At 42.2% G+C, this 21198-nt stretch overlaps 1 protein-coding gene and 1 pseudogene across 1 annotated transcript in view; both read left to right on the top strand.

Annotated features, from left to right (window-relative positions):
• The window catches only part of LOC103178390 (leucyl/cystinyl aminopeptidase), a 57923-nt gene that overhangs the window by 6353 nt on the left and 30372 nt on the right, over positions 1–21198 (top strand). Inside the window, exons 2-5 of the mRNA XM_042334193.1 lie at positions 11221–12064; positions 15008–15146; positions 17159–17293; positions 18319–18439. Of these exons, the coding sequence (XP_042190127.1) occupies positions 11221–12064; positions 15008–15146; positions 17159–17293; positions 18319–18439 (1239 nt within the window). The remainder of the gene's footprint in view (positions 1–11220; positions 12065–15007; positions 15147–17158; positions 17294–18318; positions 18440–21198) is intronic.
• Positions 342–503, top strand: LOC121850757 (annotated as a pseudogene).

Below are 21198 nucleotides of genomic sequence, written 5' to 3'. Positions count from 1 at the left end.
AGACTCTTGGTCTGGTTTGGAGACTCTTAGTGATGGATTTTCGTGTCAGACATCCAGCTGACTAAAATATGTCTCAATGTGCTAACTGTGCTGATTCAATGTGCTCCCAAAATAGGGAAGAGAGGGTAAGGACTAGAAAGGCTAAGAAAGACTGGCATGTGCAATAGTAAATCACTCTTGTGCTAGTCACTGCTTCTGTTTTCTCATGTGTGAAAGACGATTTAAATAATGCATCATGCAGATGGTGTGTCTACGTGTGTGGACAAGCTCATATCCTTCGCCCTTCCCTTTCTCCTCCCTTTCTCTTCTGTAACATACTGTACTAATAACGTTAGTAATGGATTGCTTCTCAGCCTTCTGGCTAAGATCAAGTCTGGTATCTGTTCTTATCAGTTACTCCTTGGGCTGTGCACCTGTCAGTTCTCTCTCTTGGAGGTTTGCATTGTTTAGGGATGCCATGATCCAAAACTCCCCATGATTTACTCCTGTGGGGCAAAGCTAATTCCAGGAAAGATATGCCTTTGGCCGTCTGTGATCGGGATGTCAGAGGGTTCTGATTGGAGGAGTTTGATTCACACTCAAAAAAAGAGTGGAGAAACCGGAATACAGATCAACCTTGAGCCCTTGAGTCCTCCAACTCAGCGGTTAGAGCACTCGATTCGCAAGAGAGAGGACCTGGGTTCCATTCCCGAGCAGGCTGAAACTTTGAGGAAGTTTCCTTACTCCATGTTCCTCTGTTTAACTTGCAGTAATTATGAACCCGGTTGTAAGTCAATTGGCGGATCGTTTTTCTGGGGGTAATAATCCGTTTTTAAAAAAAAAATTAAAAAAATAATTTGTTCACTCAATCCATGACTGTTTGTGGGACGTCGATGTGCGCAATTGGCTGCCGTGTTTCACCCACAAAATATACAGTCAATTCACTTTACAGTATACTCTGTAAAGCACTTTGAGACGTCTTGAAGACATGATAAGGCTCTATATCAACTGCAGGGATTATTATTTATTATTATTACTTGATTTGCCCGAGTGGTCATGATGCATGAAATTGAATCCGCGTTGTACTTTGACAATCAGGGACCCAGATTTGGGTGAGCATACGGGTTCCCTTGGGGGCAACGCAAGTTCCACTTTGCGGAGAGTGATTCAGTTTAATTTGGCTTAGTGGGGGGTGATTGGGGACGACCTCACTCACCAAAAACAAATGTTAGTTATGGAGTGTAATACAAGGTTTGTTTGCTTTCTGAGGAGATTGGTCAAATGCAGTGTATGACTCCTGCCTGTGACAGATGGTGCAGTCAGGCTCAAGCAAGCACAATGTGAAATGATTACTAGGGATGCTTATCAAAATAAAACAGACCCGTCCAAGGTCCTAGTTTCAGGATCTGATTCCTGTTTAAAAAGCACTTAGTAAGACATCACATAATAAAATGTTTGAGTCAGGTTTCAGGATGCTGTTTTTCTCTACCGCAATCAATTGTTGAGGTGGCAACCATATGTACTTTCAAAAAAAGACTGGACATGTGGTTAAGAGAGAATAAAATTGAGGAACATGGGAGGAAAAAGCCAGGACATGCTTTTTGATGCTTTATGTAAGGATCTTTAAAGACATTTTCCTCCCATTCATCCACAAAATACACTAAAGTCACTACACTTTAGAGTCTATCCTGTGAAGCACTTTAGGTGTTCTCCTGAAGTGAAAGGCGCTAGATCAAATGCTAGGTTTATTATTATTATCCCAGTGGTGTTGCAATGGGAAAGTTTAGAGACTGCTGATAAGCACTACACTATACTGTACAGCCCATACAAAACCTGATGGCTCTTTTTCATTTATTTAATTCAGGTGTATGGTAGAGGATATCTGTTTGCACTAATTACTGATAAGGTTTCTTCACTTTCAGGAAGTGTTTTTTGTGGGCAGCTTCATAAGCAACTGCTGCAGATACAGGGAGAGTGTGAAATGTACTATTAGAATACGGCAGATTTTGCACAAAGAGTGCTTGTGGTTTGCTTTTATGCCATGATAACTTTCAAAGCCGAAAATTAACCTGACACCCAGGTCCTAAAGGAACAGTAAATGCTACTTGAATGGCTGTCAACAGCTGAATTTGTCATCGTGTGTTTAGTGTCTATTTGGTGTGTGCGCCATCTTTATTTAGTTGTACTGAATGGTCCTCCAGTTTAAAATGTTATATATTGGGAGATTTATTGGTCTTTCTCAATCACCTGTTGTTCAACTCGTATATGCTTTACAAAGGCTGGCCGCAGGCAGTCTTAGACCATGCATTTCTTGCATTACTGTCAACTGTCATCATATCGTAATGAAATTCACTTAATTGTGGACAACTCCTCTATCTACTCGAATTTATTGGATATGTGTGTATTCCAATATAGCAAGATGTCTTCCTGATGTGAAAGGCACTATGTAAATGTAAATTGCCTTTTATACTGTTGTAGTAAATACCACAGTGCATATACATATCAGTCAGGGAAGACTTGGAAGGCACTAAGACCATACATAATATATACAAGCATAAGATTAGTTTAAACCTATTGCATAGAAGGCCGGTATACAAACTGACACCATTTTAATTTCTGCTACTTTGAATGGCTGTCAACAGCTGAATTTTCATTGTGTGTTTAGTGTCTTTTTGGTGTGTGTGCCATCTTTATTTAGTACATTCATTCAGCTTCTGTTGAATAGATTTTTATGTTCCCCTGGAATTTCATATTGATTTAGAAAGCCCAACACCCCCATCCTCACTTGGCCGCATTTGGCTCCTCATCCCCCAAAGGATTGAGTTCAAAATCCTCATTCTCATTTTTAAATCCCTCCATGGTCTCACCCCAACCTACCGCTGAGACATCCTACTTCACGTCCTCCGACCTACCCACCCAACCATCGCCAAACAGGCTTTCAGCCATCCTGCCCAGTTCTCTGGAGAATACCATCACAAAGTCCCTCTGACTCCCTCCTTCCTATCTTCCTATCTTTCAAGGCATGTCTCAAAATAGCTCTCTTTGACAGTGCTTTCAATCATCTGTCTGCCCACCCCACCCTAACCATGTCAGCAGCTTGTGTGACAATGTTGCACTCTAAATGTGCCTTAGGATGTCCTCCTGATGTGAAAGGTACTATGTAAATGCATATTACATTGTATATTGTAGTAAATATCACAAAAACATATACATATCACTTACACAGCTACCCTAATGTCTGGATGGTAGGGTGTACAATCTGCATCCTTCACATAGTTGGTGGAAACAAACACGCTCACACCCCCATAGAAAAAACAACTAATATTGTTATTGTTGCTTTTTCTACTGTGGCGTAATCGGGCCTGTTTCCTACAGGGGTGTGAAGTCTCTCTGCCTTTCCCCTGTCTTCAAAACCTGCCTTAACTTTGACTATGCTTTCGGCCACCTTCCTTCAGCTTCCTTCCCCTCAAAGTTCGGACTACCAGTCAGTCGTGTGAAGCACTTTGAGATGTCATCCTGCTTTGAAAGGTATTGTATGAATATAAATTGGCTTCATAATGTTTGTGGTGTGATCCAGACTGCTTAGTACTTTCCGGCAGAGGTTGAAGATTACTTATATAATCATATCCCTTTGATGCCATTCGAATGTTTGGGTGTGACCAGATGGATTGATTGGCCTTTTCCAGTCCTGCATGTTGTTCCTATGTGTGCTTTGAGATACTATCCTGCATGAAAGTTGTTGTATGTGCTAATGTTTGGTAAGTGCCACTATTCATAAATCAAATTCATTCAAAACTCCGCCACCTGTATTCTCACCTGCACCAAATTCCATACCCCAACACCCCAGTCTTTGCCAGGCTCCACTGGTTTCCTATTACAGAACAGATTGATTTCAACAACCTCACACTCACAAACAAATCACTTCATGCCCTCGTAACGGGCTATCTCTCTGACCTGCTTACACCTCACTCCTCTACCCAGCCACTTTGCTCAACTGGCTCTGGCCACATGCATTCCCTCATCCCCTTCACTATCAGCAGCCTGTTTACAGCCACTACACCTCAAAACTCTGGAATTCTCTGCCTCAATCCCTCCGCCTTGCCCTCTGCTTGCCCGTCTTCAGGCCATACGTGAAAACCTTCCTCTTTGACCATGCACATGGTCATCTCCCCTTTCTCCCTGGATTGACGTCAAGCTCTGCCACTGTTTAGCACTCCGAGATGTTACCTTGCATGGAGGGCGCTATATGAATGTAAGTTTTTGTACATGCCAACGTTTGTGTTGGAAATTAGTGAGATTTTGCCATAAACCTCTTCTTTTCATTTCTCCAAACTGGCCTAACCTTAGATCTTTAAGGTTTGGTCTTAGTCGCAATCCTCAACCTATTTTTTCTTAAACTGTTTGGGTTACGATGCCTAAAGATTTATCTCTATCCTTTGACTATGTAGTTAAAGTTCAATGTCTGTAGCTTGACTTGTAATCATCTCATCCCAATTAATTTTCTCCTGATAGGAAGTAAATGAAATTAAAATAATCTGGTTACTGACAGCCATTTTGCTGGTTTGTTCTTCACGGTCCAGGACTTTCTCCCACTAACGACTAGTCACGGCCAAAATAATGTGGGCCCAAAACACTGATATTTAATTTATTAACCCATTTGCCAGAAGACAGAGCAGTTCAGAATTGATTGGCAAATCATTGAAAATGGATGGCAAGCTCATAAAGTTGTCATGAAAGTTAATGAAATCTTAGGTTTATAATAATAATCCTTGCATTTGATATAGCGCTTTTCACATCTTCTAGACGTCTCAAAGCGCTTCACAGAATATGCTGTAAAGTGAATTGACTGTATATTTGTGGACGAAACGGGGCAGCCAATTGCACACAGCAGTGTCCCACAAACAGTCGTAGATTGAAAATGACCAATTTATTACTGTTGTTTTGGAGGGATTATTATTAGACGTGTGGAGTAAGGAAACTTGCCCAAGGTTTTAGCCCTGCCGGGAATTGAACCCAGGTGTCTCACTTGCAAGACGAGTGCTCTAACCACCGAGCTACAGGACTCCACAAATGGGTGGATAGAGTATAAAAGCAAAGATTTCATGCTAATTATTGGTTAGAGCCATAGTTGAGTATTGTGTCCAGTTCTGGGCTCTCCATTTTAGGAAGGATCAAGGCTATAGAGAGGATACGGAAGAGGTTCACTTGGATGACAACCAGGAAGAGATTGATTAGTAGATACGAGAGGAACTGGAGGGATCAAATCAGAATGGTGTTTTCTAAAACTTTAATGTGAGAAAATAATATCCAGAAACTGAGAAAGCCACTAGGTCCTACGAGTCTGTCGATTTTCAGTTTGTCTTGAACTCCATCTATCACCTGCCTTCTTACCATATCAATCAACTCTACATGTCTACATTTGAATGATCTAAACTCGTAACTTATTCCACAAGCCTTTTATCCTTTAGGAATACAAAAGATTCCAACAGATTTGGCTTTTTTTCCCCATCATGTTGCATTTTATCCTCTCATTGTTTGAACACGGTCTGGGGGGAGGGTGGGGGGATTTAAAAACTACTCAGTGTTTTCCATTCCAATGGAACCAGTCAGATTACTGATTAAACAGTATCAGTGTAACTACTAGGAATCAGCCACTTAACCTTTTGCAGATGCATTTTTTCCATTCTGAAGAGATGATAAACAGTGGAAAAACGGTATTGAGACGAGGAGTGGCGTGCAGCCCACACATTTTCCGACACTGCGCTTAAAGTTCTGATGAAATGGTTCATTGAATTACTTCAAGCTTACATGCTTTTCTGGGTAGCCATTCAGGGCTACTTCATTGGATGGCAAGTCATTGCAACAAAAAAAAGATTGTGCTTCACATAGATTTGTATAGATTGTACAGCCCAACTAGTCTGTGCCAGTGTTTATATTCCACATGAGTTTCCACCCACTCCCACATAAGTTCAGTTCAGTTGCCTGTTTAGGTCGATGTTAAAGATCCATGACACTATATGAAAAGAGAAGTGAGTTTTTCCCGATGCCTTGGCCAACAATCAATCTCCCAAATAAAATAGATCATGCACTGATCATGGCTGTTTGTGGATCAGTGACAACTGGCTAACATGATGTGCTCACAAAATACACAGTCAGTCCACTTTACAGTATATCCTGTAAAACGCTTTGAGTGCTATATCAACTGCAAGGATTATTATTATTTACAAATGTGAATATTGCACCAACTAAGCATTTTTAAAGTATTGTAGTTACTCCGTGCAAGATCTGTTGGATTTTAATATACATTCCTCAGTACTCTGTCCTTGGTCCTCTCCTCCCACCACCAAGAGGGAGCATGTACATCTTGGTGGCATCATCTATAGACATGGGGTCAACTGCCACATGTATGGGGATGACACCCAACACTATCTCACTGCCTCCAGCCTTGACTCCAGGACCACTGCTGTGCTGACAGAATGTCTGTCAGACATCAAGTCCTGGATGAGAGCTAACTTTCTACAGTTGAAGTCAACAAGACCGAGGCTCTCCTGATTGGCTCCTGTCAGCGACTCCTCACGTCAGGCACTGACAGCATCCACCTCACTAGGCCAGTCTGGAACCTTGGCATCTTGTTTAACCCTCAACTGTCCTTTCTACCCCACATCTGTGCCATGACCCACTCTGCCTTCCCCAACCTTCGCAAACATCGTCCGACTGCCACTGTCTATCCCCTCAGGCCTCCCGAGATCCTCATTCATGCATTTGTTACATCTGGCCTTGACTATGCAAACTCCCTGCTTGTTGGCCTTCCCAACTCTTCCCTCCACAGGCTGCAGATCATCCATAACTCTGAAGCTCCTTCACCAGGCTCCGTGACCCCATCACACCCACCCTCGCCCGGCTCCACTGGCTCCCCATCACTCAGAGGATAGAGTTCAAAATTCTCGTCCTCACCTTCAAGGCCCTCCAGTGCCTTGCCCCATTCTACCTCTCCAATCTGCTGACCCCTTATCAACCTGTCCACTCTCTCCGCTCAGCAGGCTCACCTGGCCCGCCCCACCATCGGCGATCGGGCCTTCAGCCTCTCTGCCCCCAACCTCTGGAACTCCATCCCCCATTCCTTTTGTCTTGCTCCCTCCTTCAAGGCATGCTTCAAGACCCTTCTGTTCAGCTAACTACCTATCACCACCTTTCCCGCCCTCCACCCTTTCTGATCCCCCTCGTGCCACCCTCGGGTCCTAATCCCCAACTGTTCAGTGCTTTAGGCCGTCCTCCCGATGTGAGAGGCGCTTTACCAATGTAATTTTGTATTGTATCACTCATCTATTCAATATAATTTACAATACAATTTAACTTCTGTGCCTCCCTCTGATTTCCCTCTCCCGCACCAGGCTCGCTGACCTCAGCAACCCCAGCACCACTCCCATCTCCCAGAGGATAGAGTTCAAAATTTTCATCCTTGCCTTCAAGGCCCTCCCATTGCCTTGCTCCTCCCTATCTCTGTGACTTAACACTGTATTGGCCTGTCCGCTTCCTCCATTCACCAGGCTGCTCCATGACCCCGCCCGGCCCACCCCACCATTGTCGGACCTTCTGCCTCTCTGTCCCCACCCTTTGGAACGCCCATCCCACAGTCCCTTCGCCTTGCTCCCTCCATTGCCTCCTTCAAGGCACGTCTCAAGACCCTCCTCTTCGATCGCGCCTTCGATCACCTTCCTACCCTCCCTGCCTTCCAACCCTCCTGATCCCAACCCCCAGCTGGTGTCCAAATCCCTGACTGTCCAGCGCCTTCGGACGTCGTCCCGATGTGAAAGGCACTATGTGAAAGGTGGAGTCCTGTAGCTCAGTGGTTAGAGCACTCGCTTTGCAAGCGAGAGACCTGAGTTCAATTCCAGGTCAGGGCGAAACCTTGGGCAAGTTTCCTTACTCCACACGCCTAATAATAATCCCTCCAAAACCAAAAACAATAATAAATTTGTCATTTTCAATCTACGACTGTTTATGGGACATTGCTGTGCGCAATTGGCTGCCGCATTCGCCCACAAATATACAATCAATTCACTTTACAGTGTGTTCTGTGAAGCGCTTTGGGACGTCCTCCCGACGTGAAAAGCGCTATATCAAATGCAAGGATTATTATTATTATACAAATGTCATTTGTTCTTGTTTAATATGAGGTTTTAGGATAAAAGTTATGTACTGATAAAATTTTCTTAGCTTTTAATTTAGTTCATAAAAGTGGATCTCTTTTCCAGTCATAATATTCCCTTCAAAAATAAATAAATAAATAAATCACTCAATCCTCAATTGCTTGTAGGACACTGCTGTGCGCAATTGGCTGCAGAGTTTCGCCCACAAAAATATAGTCAGTTCACTTGACAATATATTCTGTGAAGCGCTTTGAGACATCTTGGAGACGTGATGAGGCGCTGTATCAAATGCAAGGACTATTATTATTATTTAAAATGATTACTTATCCTTTCATTTGATAAATCGCTTTTCATGATATGAGGAATGTATTTGTTTTTTGGAGTAAAAGATTCTCATGGCTTTTTTCTGTCCAGTGTCTTTTCCTTCTCTATTTCAATGATGCTTCTTTCATATTAGATATGAAAGTATCAGATTAGCCAACTATTAAACATGGTATAGGTGTAGTGATGCACCTGTAATGTAAACAGCAATGAGCGAAGTAGCCAATAAATTAGAATTTGGGGGAATATTTGCATGCTCCCAGCAAGAGTTAAATGTCTGGAACAGGCGTACTCCTGCTGCAGCTTGTTTTACATGGAGACAAATATGGAGTGTACATATGTGATGATTCCTCTTTTTTCCCCCACTCCGTGGCTCACTCACATGATTTATGTTCCGTTTGAATGACAAACATTTCAGAAGATAGAACAGGACATTTTGGCAATTGTGTCATTAGTTTCCATACCCCGCACGCCTCTGTTTACCTAGCAGTAAGTCGGAACCCGTCGATTAGTCGATTGGCGGATCTTTTTTCCGGGTTAGTTTTGACAGAGGCTGAGTGGCATCTGGTCATGTTGGGCGATTGTCAAGATGGGCCGATGCTGTTGCTTACTGTTTAGTTTCCAGGAGCACTGAATCATACTGTGTTTATAGTTTCAAAAAATGCTTCACCATTAAAGCACCATTGTTTTTCATCTTAATGTCTCGGAACATCTGTGTGAGATCCTCCCCTTTGCTTCTGGAGAATCCTCATCAACCGCTGAAGAATTCACTAACAGACTTAACCAATCGATCCACCAAGCTAACTAGTTAATCCCTCTGCAATTCAACTGGAACTGGTGTGATGCGGGTGCGGAGCCTGTAAGACCATTTAGTCTTAACATTTAAGATAATAATAATAATCCTTGCATTTGATATAGCGCTTTTCATGTCGGGAGGACGTCCCGAAGCACTGCACAGAACACACCGTAAAGTGAATTGACTGTATATTTGTGGGCGAACGCGGCAGCCAATTGCGCACAGCAATGTCCCACAAACAGTCGTAGATTGAAAATGACCAATTTTATTATTGTTTTTGGTTTTTGGAGGGATTATTATTAGGCGTGTGGAGTAAGGAAACTTGCCCAAGGTTTCGCCCTGACCTGCCTGGAATTGAACTCAGGTCTCTCGCTTGCAAAGCGAGTGCTCTAACCACTGAGCTACAGGACTCCATTATTATAATAATAATAATAATCCTTTAATTTGATATTGAGCCTTATCATGTCATTGAGAGGTCTCAAAGCGCTTCACAGAATATATTGTCAAGTGAATTGAATTGGTGCTACAATTGTCTCTTTAGCTAGTAAGGGGAGAATCAGCCTGATGTCTTGCTCCTGTGTGTTCTGTTGAAGAGTGGCCATTCTCGTGCACCTCTGGTGAGGAACGAATGGGAGCTCAGTAATAATGCCCTTTCTAATTGTTCTTTGTTCAGGTAGCAGATAGCCGGTTCCCGCATATGCTCACATTTTAACTCAAGTCAAAGCATTCAATGAAGGCTAGGTGGTGACTGAGGAAAAGGAACGGCTTATATTTTTAATTGCTGGTTTAAAAAAGTAATGTTTTTAGGTATGGATTGTTGCTTACCCTCAACAAATCTAAATGCAATCCAGCCAAGCAATCAAAGAAGTACTCCTTTGCTAAGACACTTAGAGCATGACATGAATTGCATCAGTGACCAAGTCAATTGAATTCTCTACTTAACTCCCAACAATGGGCTGCTCTTATAAACTTGGAAAAGTTTCAAATTGGACTGAAATTAGCACCTCTTATTCTGTCCAAGTATTAAAAATATACAGTACAGTATAATCGTGGCCTCTGTTGGAATGGAACTTTCTGTATTGTGCTCCAGATTGCTAGATGCATAATTTAGCTATTTGTTTTATGCGTCACCATTACTGAAACATTTTCAGAACTTATTGGTTGAATTCAAAAAAGTTTATCAGAGCAGAAGCAGATTGTGTTCCTGTTGGTACAGTAATTCCAAGCGGACGGTAATTCACTCTGGCAGATGATGATGCTCTTTTCCTTTATTGCACAGTATATAGAAAAGGGCAGAATTCCCACTAGAATCCCAGTTCACTGCTTGTGGATACTTAGAATTGCCTTTAGTTTGATTTGCTCTGCTAGTTAATGCTCCTCCTGTCTGAAATATAGTACTGTAACACACTATTTCCAAAGTACTGAAATGGTAATTAATGAACAAGGTCTCCTTTTCAGCATAGAAATAGTAAGAATGAGTTGCTGTTTGGCAATTTCTAGTCATAATCAATAAATATAAGTGGCTGAATGGGTTTTATTATTTGTAAGATATCAAGTAACTGGTTTGTAACAGTCATCTTTTGGGCTGACCTGAAGTGAACTCCTAGTACAGGTTCAGATCTGGCTCACGAATTTGGTGTTTCGATTGATGAGGGGATGGGGTGCATTGGTGTAAAGTGCTCTGAGACATTTCCCTACATGAAAATGTTATGTCAATGCAAGTTGTTCTTGCAATTGTATGAATTTGTATATACAGAATCACAAAAAAATCAAACGCAAAGTGCAAGGATTAATCAAGGGCATTTTCCCGTTGGAACTGGATGGAAATGATGATGATTCACACCCAGAATAGAGTCCACTTACAGCCTGATGGAGATCTAAGTGTGGGTCAATTTGTGCAGATGTGCAAAGGAACCAACCTGACCAGAGTTTGCATATGATGCCTTATCCATTCAAATCCATTTTGTCTTGCAGAGCGAGCTCAATTGCCCAGAAACATGATTGAAAACAGCATGTTTGAGGAAGAGCCAGACGTGGTCGATTTGGCCAAGGAACCGCGTCTTCATCCCCTGGAGCCAGATGAGGTTGAGTACGAGCCACACAGCTCACGCTTGCTCGTGCGGGGTCTGGGAGAACACGATCTTGAAGATGATGAAGAAGATTACGAATCCTCTGCAAGATTATTGGGCATGTCCTTCATGAACAGGAGTTCCAACCACCGCAATAACTTAGCAGGGGGCTATAACAGGGAAACATCGGGGGGATCTTGCTCAACATCTGCTCGGACCATAATAGTGGGAGCGTTTGTTTTTGTGATCATACTCTCTGTAGCAATGGTCGCCTACTTTCTGCCAAAATGTACCTTCACCAAAGAAGGCTGTCATAAAAAGAACACAACTTTGACCCCCATATTTCCCATGACAGCCGATGGCAAGGTATTTCCTTGGGCAAAGATGAGACTGCCTAATGCTGTTGTACCAGTCCGTTATGTTCTTGTTTTGCATCCCAATCTCACTACCTTGACGTTCACGGGCTCAGTGGAGATACATCTCGAAGTCAAGGAAAACACAGACAGCATCATTCTCCATAGCTCGGGTCTCCACTACACTGAAGCAACTTTGGCTCCAGAAGTGGGAGGCCAGCCGATGGCTGTCAAGGTTTTGGAGTATATACCAAGGGCGCAAATTGCAATCAAGGTCACTCCCAACTTATTAAAAGGACAAAAGTACAATCTGAACCTGAACTATGCAGCAAACCTGTCTAACACCTATTATGGATTCTATAATAGTAGTTATAAAGACAAAGACCAGAACAAGAGGTAATGATTTATTATGTTTATTGAATTCAATTAAAACTACTTTGTGATATATCTGCTCGTTTTGAAAAGTCACGAGAAGGAAATAAACCTTTTAACTGAAAGCCCAGGACATATTTTGAGGTTATGATGTTTGAATATATAAATATGGTATGTCCTATTATTGACTTTTTACTGTTTGATCCAATCAGAAGTGCAGTATTCTCCTACAATCTACCATTTCATAATATACTACACTACCTCATAGTAAGAATTCTGTAAAGCGCTTTGAGATGTCACAACAATGTGAAAAGGCACTATATCGAATTGTTATTGGACAACCCTGTTAGAATATAATAATAATAATCCTTGCATTTGATATAGCACCTTATCATGTCTTCAAGACATCTCAAAGTACTTCAAAGAATATACTGTAAAATGAATTGACTGTATATTTTGTAGGCGAAACGTGGCAGCCAATTGCACACAGCAGTGTCCCACAAACAGTCGTGGATTAATTGACCAAATAATTTTTAAAATTTATTTTAAAGGAATTATTACCCCCGGAAAACTGATCCGCCAATCAATTAACAATCAGGTTCCTATATACTGCTGGGTAAACAGAGGTGTTGGAGTAAGGAAACTTGCCCAACGTTTTGTTTCGCCCTGACCGGAAATCGACCCCAGGTCCTCTTGCTTGCGAGGCAAGTGCTCTAACCACTAAGCTACAGGACTCCACTTTGTCCCTTGATTGTGCGCAGATTCACTTAGGTCCATGACATCTAGCTTCCCGTGTTGACCAGTTCACTTCCAGCGCTATAAAAATAACCAGCTTCTGAGCAGCTAAGTCTGACATTATGTGTTGTGCACAAAGTTTTGCAGATGTCACTTCCTGCACGCTGTTTTCTGTGCAAGAAATGCCTCCAGCGTCACTATTTGAGGGCTCTACATATATGCTTTATGCAGGAACAGCACTGACATCACTTCTTGTGTGAGGTCAGCCGTGCCTGTTGCGTGCAACATGATTGAAGTGATGTCAGCGGCAACGTGATGACCAGGAAGTCAGCTTTTCAATTTGCTCTTCCCTTATAACACGTCCTCTGAGATATTGGCCCCAGGCGGCAGTGTTGTAGAAGGATTGCTCTGTATTGCCACTGTTTTTCTTGGATATATGGCTATATCTTTTTAAAGCCTCAAAAAGGTGTTAAAGGGAAAGAGCAGACTTATTCCCAACCATTGGCCCTTGCTGCATTTGTGCTGGCTGCTGAAAGGGGGCAAGAGAGGAGTGGGTGTCATTTCTGGGTTATTTTTTGCCCAATTCTAGATGATTTATACTTCCTCATAGTCTTGCATGACAATGGAAATGAAACTGTAACCAGTTTGTGAAGTGCTTAGTTATTAAGCAACACATCAATGTCATTTTTTTTAAAACAAAAATTATTTTTACAGCTCCTTATCGTTTCAAGTCTGCTCAGAGTTTTTCCCAAGTAATTGCTGCGTAGTGATGTTATTGTGTTCATTTATTAAAATAATCACTTGTTCTTCCACTATAGCAATCAGCTAGCATCCAGCCTCTGCTGCCTTACTTTGCATCATAGATATCGAGCTTGATACACTTGCAGCTTTGAGCTTAAAGAACTGGCTATGAGATCAGTTAGGTGGACTGCACTGACTGTTCCTAATCCTATAGATTCCTTATGGTTGCTTTTGGTCAGATGGTGTCTGACACATGTGGAAACCCATCACCATGTTTAAGAATATCCAAACCAAACTAGGAGTTCCATGCATCCCACCTATCATGGAAATTCCTCTGTAATGGAATAGAATGCACATTCATAAAAAAAACAAAAAATAGACAGAAACCTAACTGCTTCAGTAAAGTCCTTCTGGGAAAGGAAATCTTTCTGTTTGTCCCACATGTGACCCCAGTCCCCTGTTCTGGTGGACATTAAAGATCCCACTGCACATCTCGAAGAGAGTTTCTCCCGCTGTCCTGGCCAACAGTCCCCCCAGATAAAATTGGTCATTCACTTCAAAGCTGGTTGTGGGATTTTATTGGCAAATTGGCTGCCGTTTGCCTGTAGAATACATAGTCATTACACTTTGCATTAAAATCATCCTGATACAAAAGGTATTATACCAAATATGTGAATGATTATTATTATTAGACCTGCATAACATGTTTCAAATAGCTTCTGAAATAGCCTAACAACAACTTGCATTGATAAAGTGCTTTTCACACAGGGTAGAGTTTTAGAATGCAGAACAGTGGCATAACTTGACCCCGAGCGGGAAGACAGGGGAGGTGACCATAGACACAGTCAAAGAGGAAAGTTTTCATGTGCAATCTGAAGATAGGTAAAGAGGGGGCAAAGTAAAGGGATTGAGGCAGGGAGTTACAGAGGTTCAGGGTGCAGTGTCTGAAAGTACAGCTGGCGATGGTGGAGCAGAGGGGTTGGGGATGTGCAGAAGGTCCAAGCTGGCCGATCAAAGGTGGCAGGTGGAGACGTGAGTTGTAACAGGTTGGAGAGGTAGGGAGGCATTAGGGTGTGAAGTGATTTCTAGGTGTGAATGAGGATCTTGAAATCGATCTGTTCAAACCTCTTTGTGCCTTGCCTGACTGACTAGGCCCTAATCGTGCTCCTAGTAAACCACTCAGTTGTAAAAGTTGCATTGGTTTAAAGAGAATATTCATCACCATCTAATTAGGCCAACCAGGAATGAGCAACAAATGAAGGCAAAATGCCACTTCACCCACACCTCAAAACAGAGTTAAAAAAACTGCTCCACACAGTGGTATCCTCTTTGACTTCCCTTGACAAACTGTGCAGATCAGTCAAAGAAACTTGAGTTCCAGATTCAGTTACTGTGCCAGATCTCTGTTGGAAAGACACAGAATAAGTTTGTTTTATGTTTTATTTTTGCCAAGTACACAAGAAACCTGCAGTAATTCTCTGTCCTTTACAGATTGTTGGCAGCCACCCAGTTTGAACCCTTCGCTGCACGGACTGCCTTCCCATGCTTTGATGAACCAGCGTTTAAGGCTACATTTCGGATCAAGATTATCAGGGAACAATCCCAGGTCGCGTTATCCAATATGCAAAAGGTACCTGAACATAAACTTTTTTTAAAATTAAAATTTTACAACCAGATGCAGACATGTGATTTTCTAATGGAAAATGTGTGATGTTTTACTTGAAGTCAATGGCTTAATATGCTTACAAGGAAAAGAAAGTCTGGTAGGAGGAGTTTTTGTTCAAAGTTCTTTCTATCAGTAAATATAATTACAAACTACATTTTACATATCCTTAATTTCTTCAACTTTACAGAGAAATCTACCTGTTCTTGCTCCCCCTCCCCCTCTCCCGTTTATGTCACTGACAAGCAGGAGCTTGATTGACAGGCAGTTCTATTTACGTCAGTGGGGGGAATACTATGTAGCAGCCCGCGAGCCCGTGTGGAGATGCTTGACTCTGTACATTGGACAAAGCTAACAGCAGCTGGATATTACTGCATAGCATTGGCAGGTATTATATTCAGGATCACACAGCTCAGAATTGGCTCAAAGGCTGGTCCAATTGTCAGTGTACATTGAAGTCATGAACACATGCATCGCCCCACACCCCCCATCCCATCAGTGATCTCTCCAGAGTAATCTACAGCTGAAATAGCCCGAAATGATGGATCTCTGCAATAGTATGGAGTTGAACAAATCTACAGACCAGAAAGGACCCAGATTTAATTCCCCCCCCGCCACGCACACACCATGTTGAGTTAGCTGATCTCAGCTGAGGCAGTACTAGGGCCACTATAATTGACCTCAGTTTTAGGGACGCAAAAGTCAGTTCCTGATCTTTATCCCGCAATTCCTGATGGGGATGTCAGTGTGTGTTATGTGGGTTAGGACTAGATCAGTTCAGGCTGTAAAGAAATAGCCTGGCGCCATTCCTGTCTAGACTCACGTGGGAATAATGGCCATTCAGCATGCATTGAACAATACTCCGACAGTAAAAAGAGAATCAAATGGCTTCAAGAGGAGGAGAAGGGAGGAAATTAAAATAATAATCCCTTCACACTGGGAGAACGTCTCAAAGAGCTTCACAGGATTCACTTTAAAGTGAGACTGTGAATTGTAGTGAAATTACAACAACAACTTGCATTTATATAGTACCCTTCATGTGGGTCAGAGTCTCAGAGCACTTATTAGCACAGGAAAGAATAAGGTTAGGGACTATGTAAGACTATATGAAGATGTTTAGATTGACCAGATTCCACCATGAGTTCATGAGTAATCGTCTAAATGTGTCCGTGTTAAAATTTTCAGCATTTGGTATCCAGTTACCTCTCTTAACAGCCTAGTAATAGCTCCCACTAGTGGAATTTTTATCCCATATGGAATTCTTATGGAATCACAGAGACTTGCCAAGCACATATTCCATAGGTTACTTCATATTAATTCATCATCAGAACAACATATTCAGCAATGCAGTAATTGCAAAAATGGGAACCGAATCCATGCTCATATCTTGAGTGTGGTACGAGTTAAAGTTACAACTATCATAATGTACCTTAAAACTAGCTTCTGGTGAAATAAATAATAATAGTAATAATAATCCTTGCAAATAGGAGCAATGGTAGTCTCCTTTAAGTAATATACCTTATTTTTTAAGTATTCTGTGGTGAGTGGATTTTTTTAGGGTTGGAACTTAAAAGTCCACAGAACGATTGCTGCATCATTAAATGCATCAAGCAGGGGTGAGGCTAAAACAGTGCTGCACTTGCATCATGTAATGCCTCAGGAAGTATTTCTGCAGTTTGGGTAGCTTCTTCCAATGCTATAAAATCTACCCTGTTAATATACGCAGTGTTTTCTAATTGTAAATTGCATTGTTGCTTCACCTGTAAGTGCTGGTGCGGGTGTGAGGTACAAATGGGTTTCTGTTGTACACATAACTGTTCTCTCCCCGCCCCTCCACCCCACCAAGGGTCAGTATTGTAGCTTGCGGCCTGTTTTTGACACGGAGGTGCAATAAAACCAAGAAGGGCATATTAAAATGTGTTTTGAAGCCATGCAGATGTTTCTCATGGAGGCTGATATCACTGTACACTCTGTTCCAGAACGCGACGGTAGAGAAGAATGGCGGACTCTTTGAAGACGAATTTTGTGAGAGTGTTAAGATGAGCACTTACCTGGTGGCTTTTATTGTCGCTGAATTGACACACGTCACCAGTTCATCTAAATCCGGAACTGTAGTAAGTCCTCTACTCACCTTGTATCCATCGCTGAAGATCAAACATCTGCTGTCTAAATCCTCATAGAACAGACATACCGGCAGCTCCATCAATTCAAGATTATCTATAATATGTAATACAATATATTATATATACATATATATAAAACAACACAACCCTCACGATGCAATCTGAGTACAATCTCAGGATTCCCCTGTATTTCAAGGGGGAGAAAGATTATTGTTATTGAAAGGCATTTTGTTTAATAATTTAGAGGAAAATTATTTGATTTGTTTTCTTGTGATGTAACTGTAGGTCATGTGACTAATGTGGATACTATAGTGTACATTTGTCAAGTTTAACGAAGCAGAGAGCTAGAGTTCTGGGTCATGGTCAAAACCAACAATGTGGAAAACCTCTCCCTATTCAACCTGGCTGGAGTCCGTCCATTGCACATCCTTCAACGGAGGCTCTGCTACAGCACAGAGTACAGTGGGTGGAGATGGCAGCCCTCATTTTAACTTCTGTGTTTTTGTTCTTGTGTCTGGACACTGTTTGTGGGATACTGCTGCTTGCAAATTGGCTGCCGAGTTCGCCATCAAAATATACACAGTCACACCACCTTACGGTATATCCTGTGAAACGTCTCGACATTGTGATAAGGTATTATATTAAATGCAAGGTTTACTGTATTAATTTCTGACAGTATGCAGATGATCTGGTCTCACCCTCTGCTCTGAGCTGGCAATGTTGAGGGTTGGCCTGTGCCGGGTTGAATATAGTACAGTATGAATAAAGAATAATCTTTGCATTTGATATAGCACTTTTCACATGGAACCGTCATCTTCACCAAATTTATTGAAATGTGTAGTGACTGGATTTTGCAGGTGAAAAAGGAAAACTGAGAAGTGTTGGGATGGAGCAGTCTGAAGCCCTGGGCTAATAAACCCTGACCTTTGACAAACTTGAAAAGTTTTCCAATTTCACAAAGTGGCTAGAGAATGCTGATGACCTCTGGTGACATGATTTCCTTACCTTTCTAATAGGTATCAGTACACGCTGTTCCTCACAAGATGGAGCAAATCCATTACGCCCTGGAAGCAGCAGTGAAGCTGCTTGATTTTTATGAGAGCTACTTCAATATCTCCTACCCCTTAAAGAAACTGGGTAAGTTTAAAGACAATCCTCACTGAGGTCTGCCAGTGCTCTTTGCTACTGTGTGCAACTGAGACTCAAAATACTGTATCGCCTAAATCTCCGCTGTATGAATGACATTTATTGAAGTGTTAGACTGCAATGCAGTTTCACTTCAAACTGAATTCTAGTCTCTGCTGTAATTGGGAAGATTTAAAACACTGTCCTGTACTAGTGTGACCACATAAGTCTTTGTGGTGTGTGTGTGCAATGCATTTGGCAAAGGTTCAATTGGATGAATGATTTTTACAAAGTGGTAAAATGAATCCAATAATGCTCTTTTTATTTTGGTTGGAAGGCCTTTTCTCCTGAAGGGACTGACTCTTTGCTGTGGGTCACTCTCAGCAGCTAATCAAGCGTTCGGGTGTGAGCTTAGTCATTAAGTGTCGGATACTGAGTCACAGAGAGCATTGGTTAACCCAGGCTTCACCAGAGTCCAATTATAATTTCAGCTAACTCAGCACAGCCTGGGATTCATACCTGGGACCTGGCCAGTGTCTCTACGCACTGGCTTTCAGGGAAATGTTTTTGTTTTGTTTAATTTGAATTTGGGAGTAGTAATGTCATAAACTGCCCATCTTATACAATACAAAATTACATTTGTAACGTGTCTTTCACATCAGGAGGCCATCCTAAGTTGCTTGACAGATAGGGATTTGGACCCGAGCTGGGGGGGTGGTGGGATCAGAGAGGGTGGAGGGCAGGAAGGTGGCCCAAGGCACGGTTGAAGAGTAGGGTCTTGAGACGTGCCCTGAAGGAGGCAAGGGGGGCAGCAAGGCGAAGGGAATGTAGGATGGAGTTCCAAAGGGTGGGGGCAGAGGGGCCGAAGACCCGACTGTCGATGGTGGACGTGGCAGCCCGGAGCCTGCTGAGCGGAGGGAGAGGACAGGTTGATATGGGGTCAGCATGTCACAGAGATAGGAAGGAGCAAGACCGTGGAGGGCCTTGAAGCCAAGGAGGAGGATTTTGAACTCTATCCTCGGGGAATGTACATTCCTGTACATATCAACAATGGCATGATCTCATGTCACGCCTATGGTTCATCTTAAGCCTAATCCACATTTGTAGGAGCATCAGAATATGGTTGTCGGAGGATCTTTCCATTAAACACCAACAAGCAAAAACAACTTGCATTTATATCGTGGCCTTCATGCAGGATAGAGTTGAAACAGTGGCCCATTCACAGTTTGTGATTTACTTATAAATCTTTAGTTTTGTGTGCTGAATGCATACTGAAGTCTCAGCATTTTAAACCATCTTTCCAATGATATTCTTTTTCTTGCATGCAGCAAACAACCTAAAACCTAAGAGAGCCTTGAACACGTTTCCCATGAACGGACTATTTCAAGACTAAATGCAACCCACAAAAAGAGGAATTGTAGATTCCGCAATTCCAGATTACAATTGTCACCAGCCGTCACACAGACTTAGCTGAGATCTGTTCAATTTGTACTGAGATTGAATAGAGTTATGAGCAAGGAAGTGAGTGGTGCAGTGAGTTAGAGCATTGGCCTTTTATATGTCAGACCAGGACCTGAATCCAGGCCAGACAGATGAGATGAAACACTCCTCTCTGTGAACTGTAGAAATTCTAAAAGACATTAATGTGGGCGCTCTTGATCTAATTTCCTGTGGAAAAGCAACAACATCCTTCTCCTCCCCATACACACAAACAAGTCATAATTCAGGCAAATAATTTCCAAGTGACAGCGTTGCTCTGAGCAGCCTTTGGGCATCTGGTGGAGGAAGTGGTGCTTTGAGAGGGTTGGGTTGAGGTCTATTTTGTGGCAAAGATGTTGGAGGCTTTTTCTGAGTTAATTTAGGCATTATTTGACTATGGGTTGTTCTAGGACTGACTATCCTCACTTACAGCACACAAGTTATTTTACCTCATTCAGCAATAATAACTTGCTTTTATATAGCTCCCTTCACGCCGGACGGTGTCTCGGAATACTTTTCATTCAAAAATACTTGCCAATCTGCACCCCAATACTCTCTGCGATTAGCTACCAATGAACATTCCATTCCAGACATGGGAATTTCCATGTGTAGGTGGAATGCATGGAAATCTCAGTTTGGTTTGGATACTGTTAAGCATGGTGATGGGTTGCCACATGTGTCAGACACCTGGCTGACCAAAACAAGCCTTAGCAATGACTCAAACTTTTTTTCTGCATCTACCAGCACCTGCACAGCTGACAGAGAGGAGATATTCATATGGTTATCCTTTTATGCTGTTCCTCTAAAGCCTCAATATCAATGCCGAAGAAAATCTTTGGAACAGTGGTTTAAATTGTGATTTTAAATATTATTTCCAAATATTATACCACATCCTGTTGTTTATGCACCCGAGTACACCAGGCAGCTGCTGGGGCAATGCTAATGGACCTTAATACTGTTAATGGAATTAGGGTTCGCAACGACTTCCCTCGCTCGTTCCCAGATCTTCTCTAAGGATGTAGTTTTCTAAGTCATTACAGGATGCTTCCAATAATCTAACTTTGTTTTTGTCAGTCCTGGAAAGAAACAGAATGAGCAATTTATTGATGTCACGAGTAATGAACAATATCCTCAGCATTCTAAGGGACTCCTTGTCTCTTTCAAATACTGTCCATTTATCACCAGACTTATGGTGCTCAGAACATGCGTGTTAGTGAGAGAACGAGCTGGGGGAGGGGAGAGGTTACAGCTTGGGAAAGAAACCTTCTTTTTGCCCCCTGCTTGGGGCAGAC

The sequence above is a fragment of the Callorhinchus milii genome, unplaced genomic scaffold, assembly GCF_018977255.1.
Source record: "Callorhinchus milii isolate IMCB2004 unplaced genomic scaffold, IMCB_Cmil_1.0 Scaffold1, whole genome shotgun sequence".
NCBI classification, from domain to species: Eukaryota; Metazoa; Chordata; class Chondrichthyes; order Chimaeriformes; family Callorhinchidae; genus Callorhinchus; species Callorhinchus milii.
This window is presented reverse-complemented; position numbering and strand designations above follow the sequence as displayed.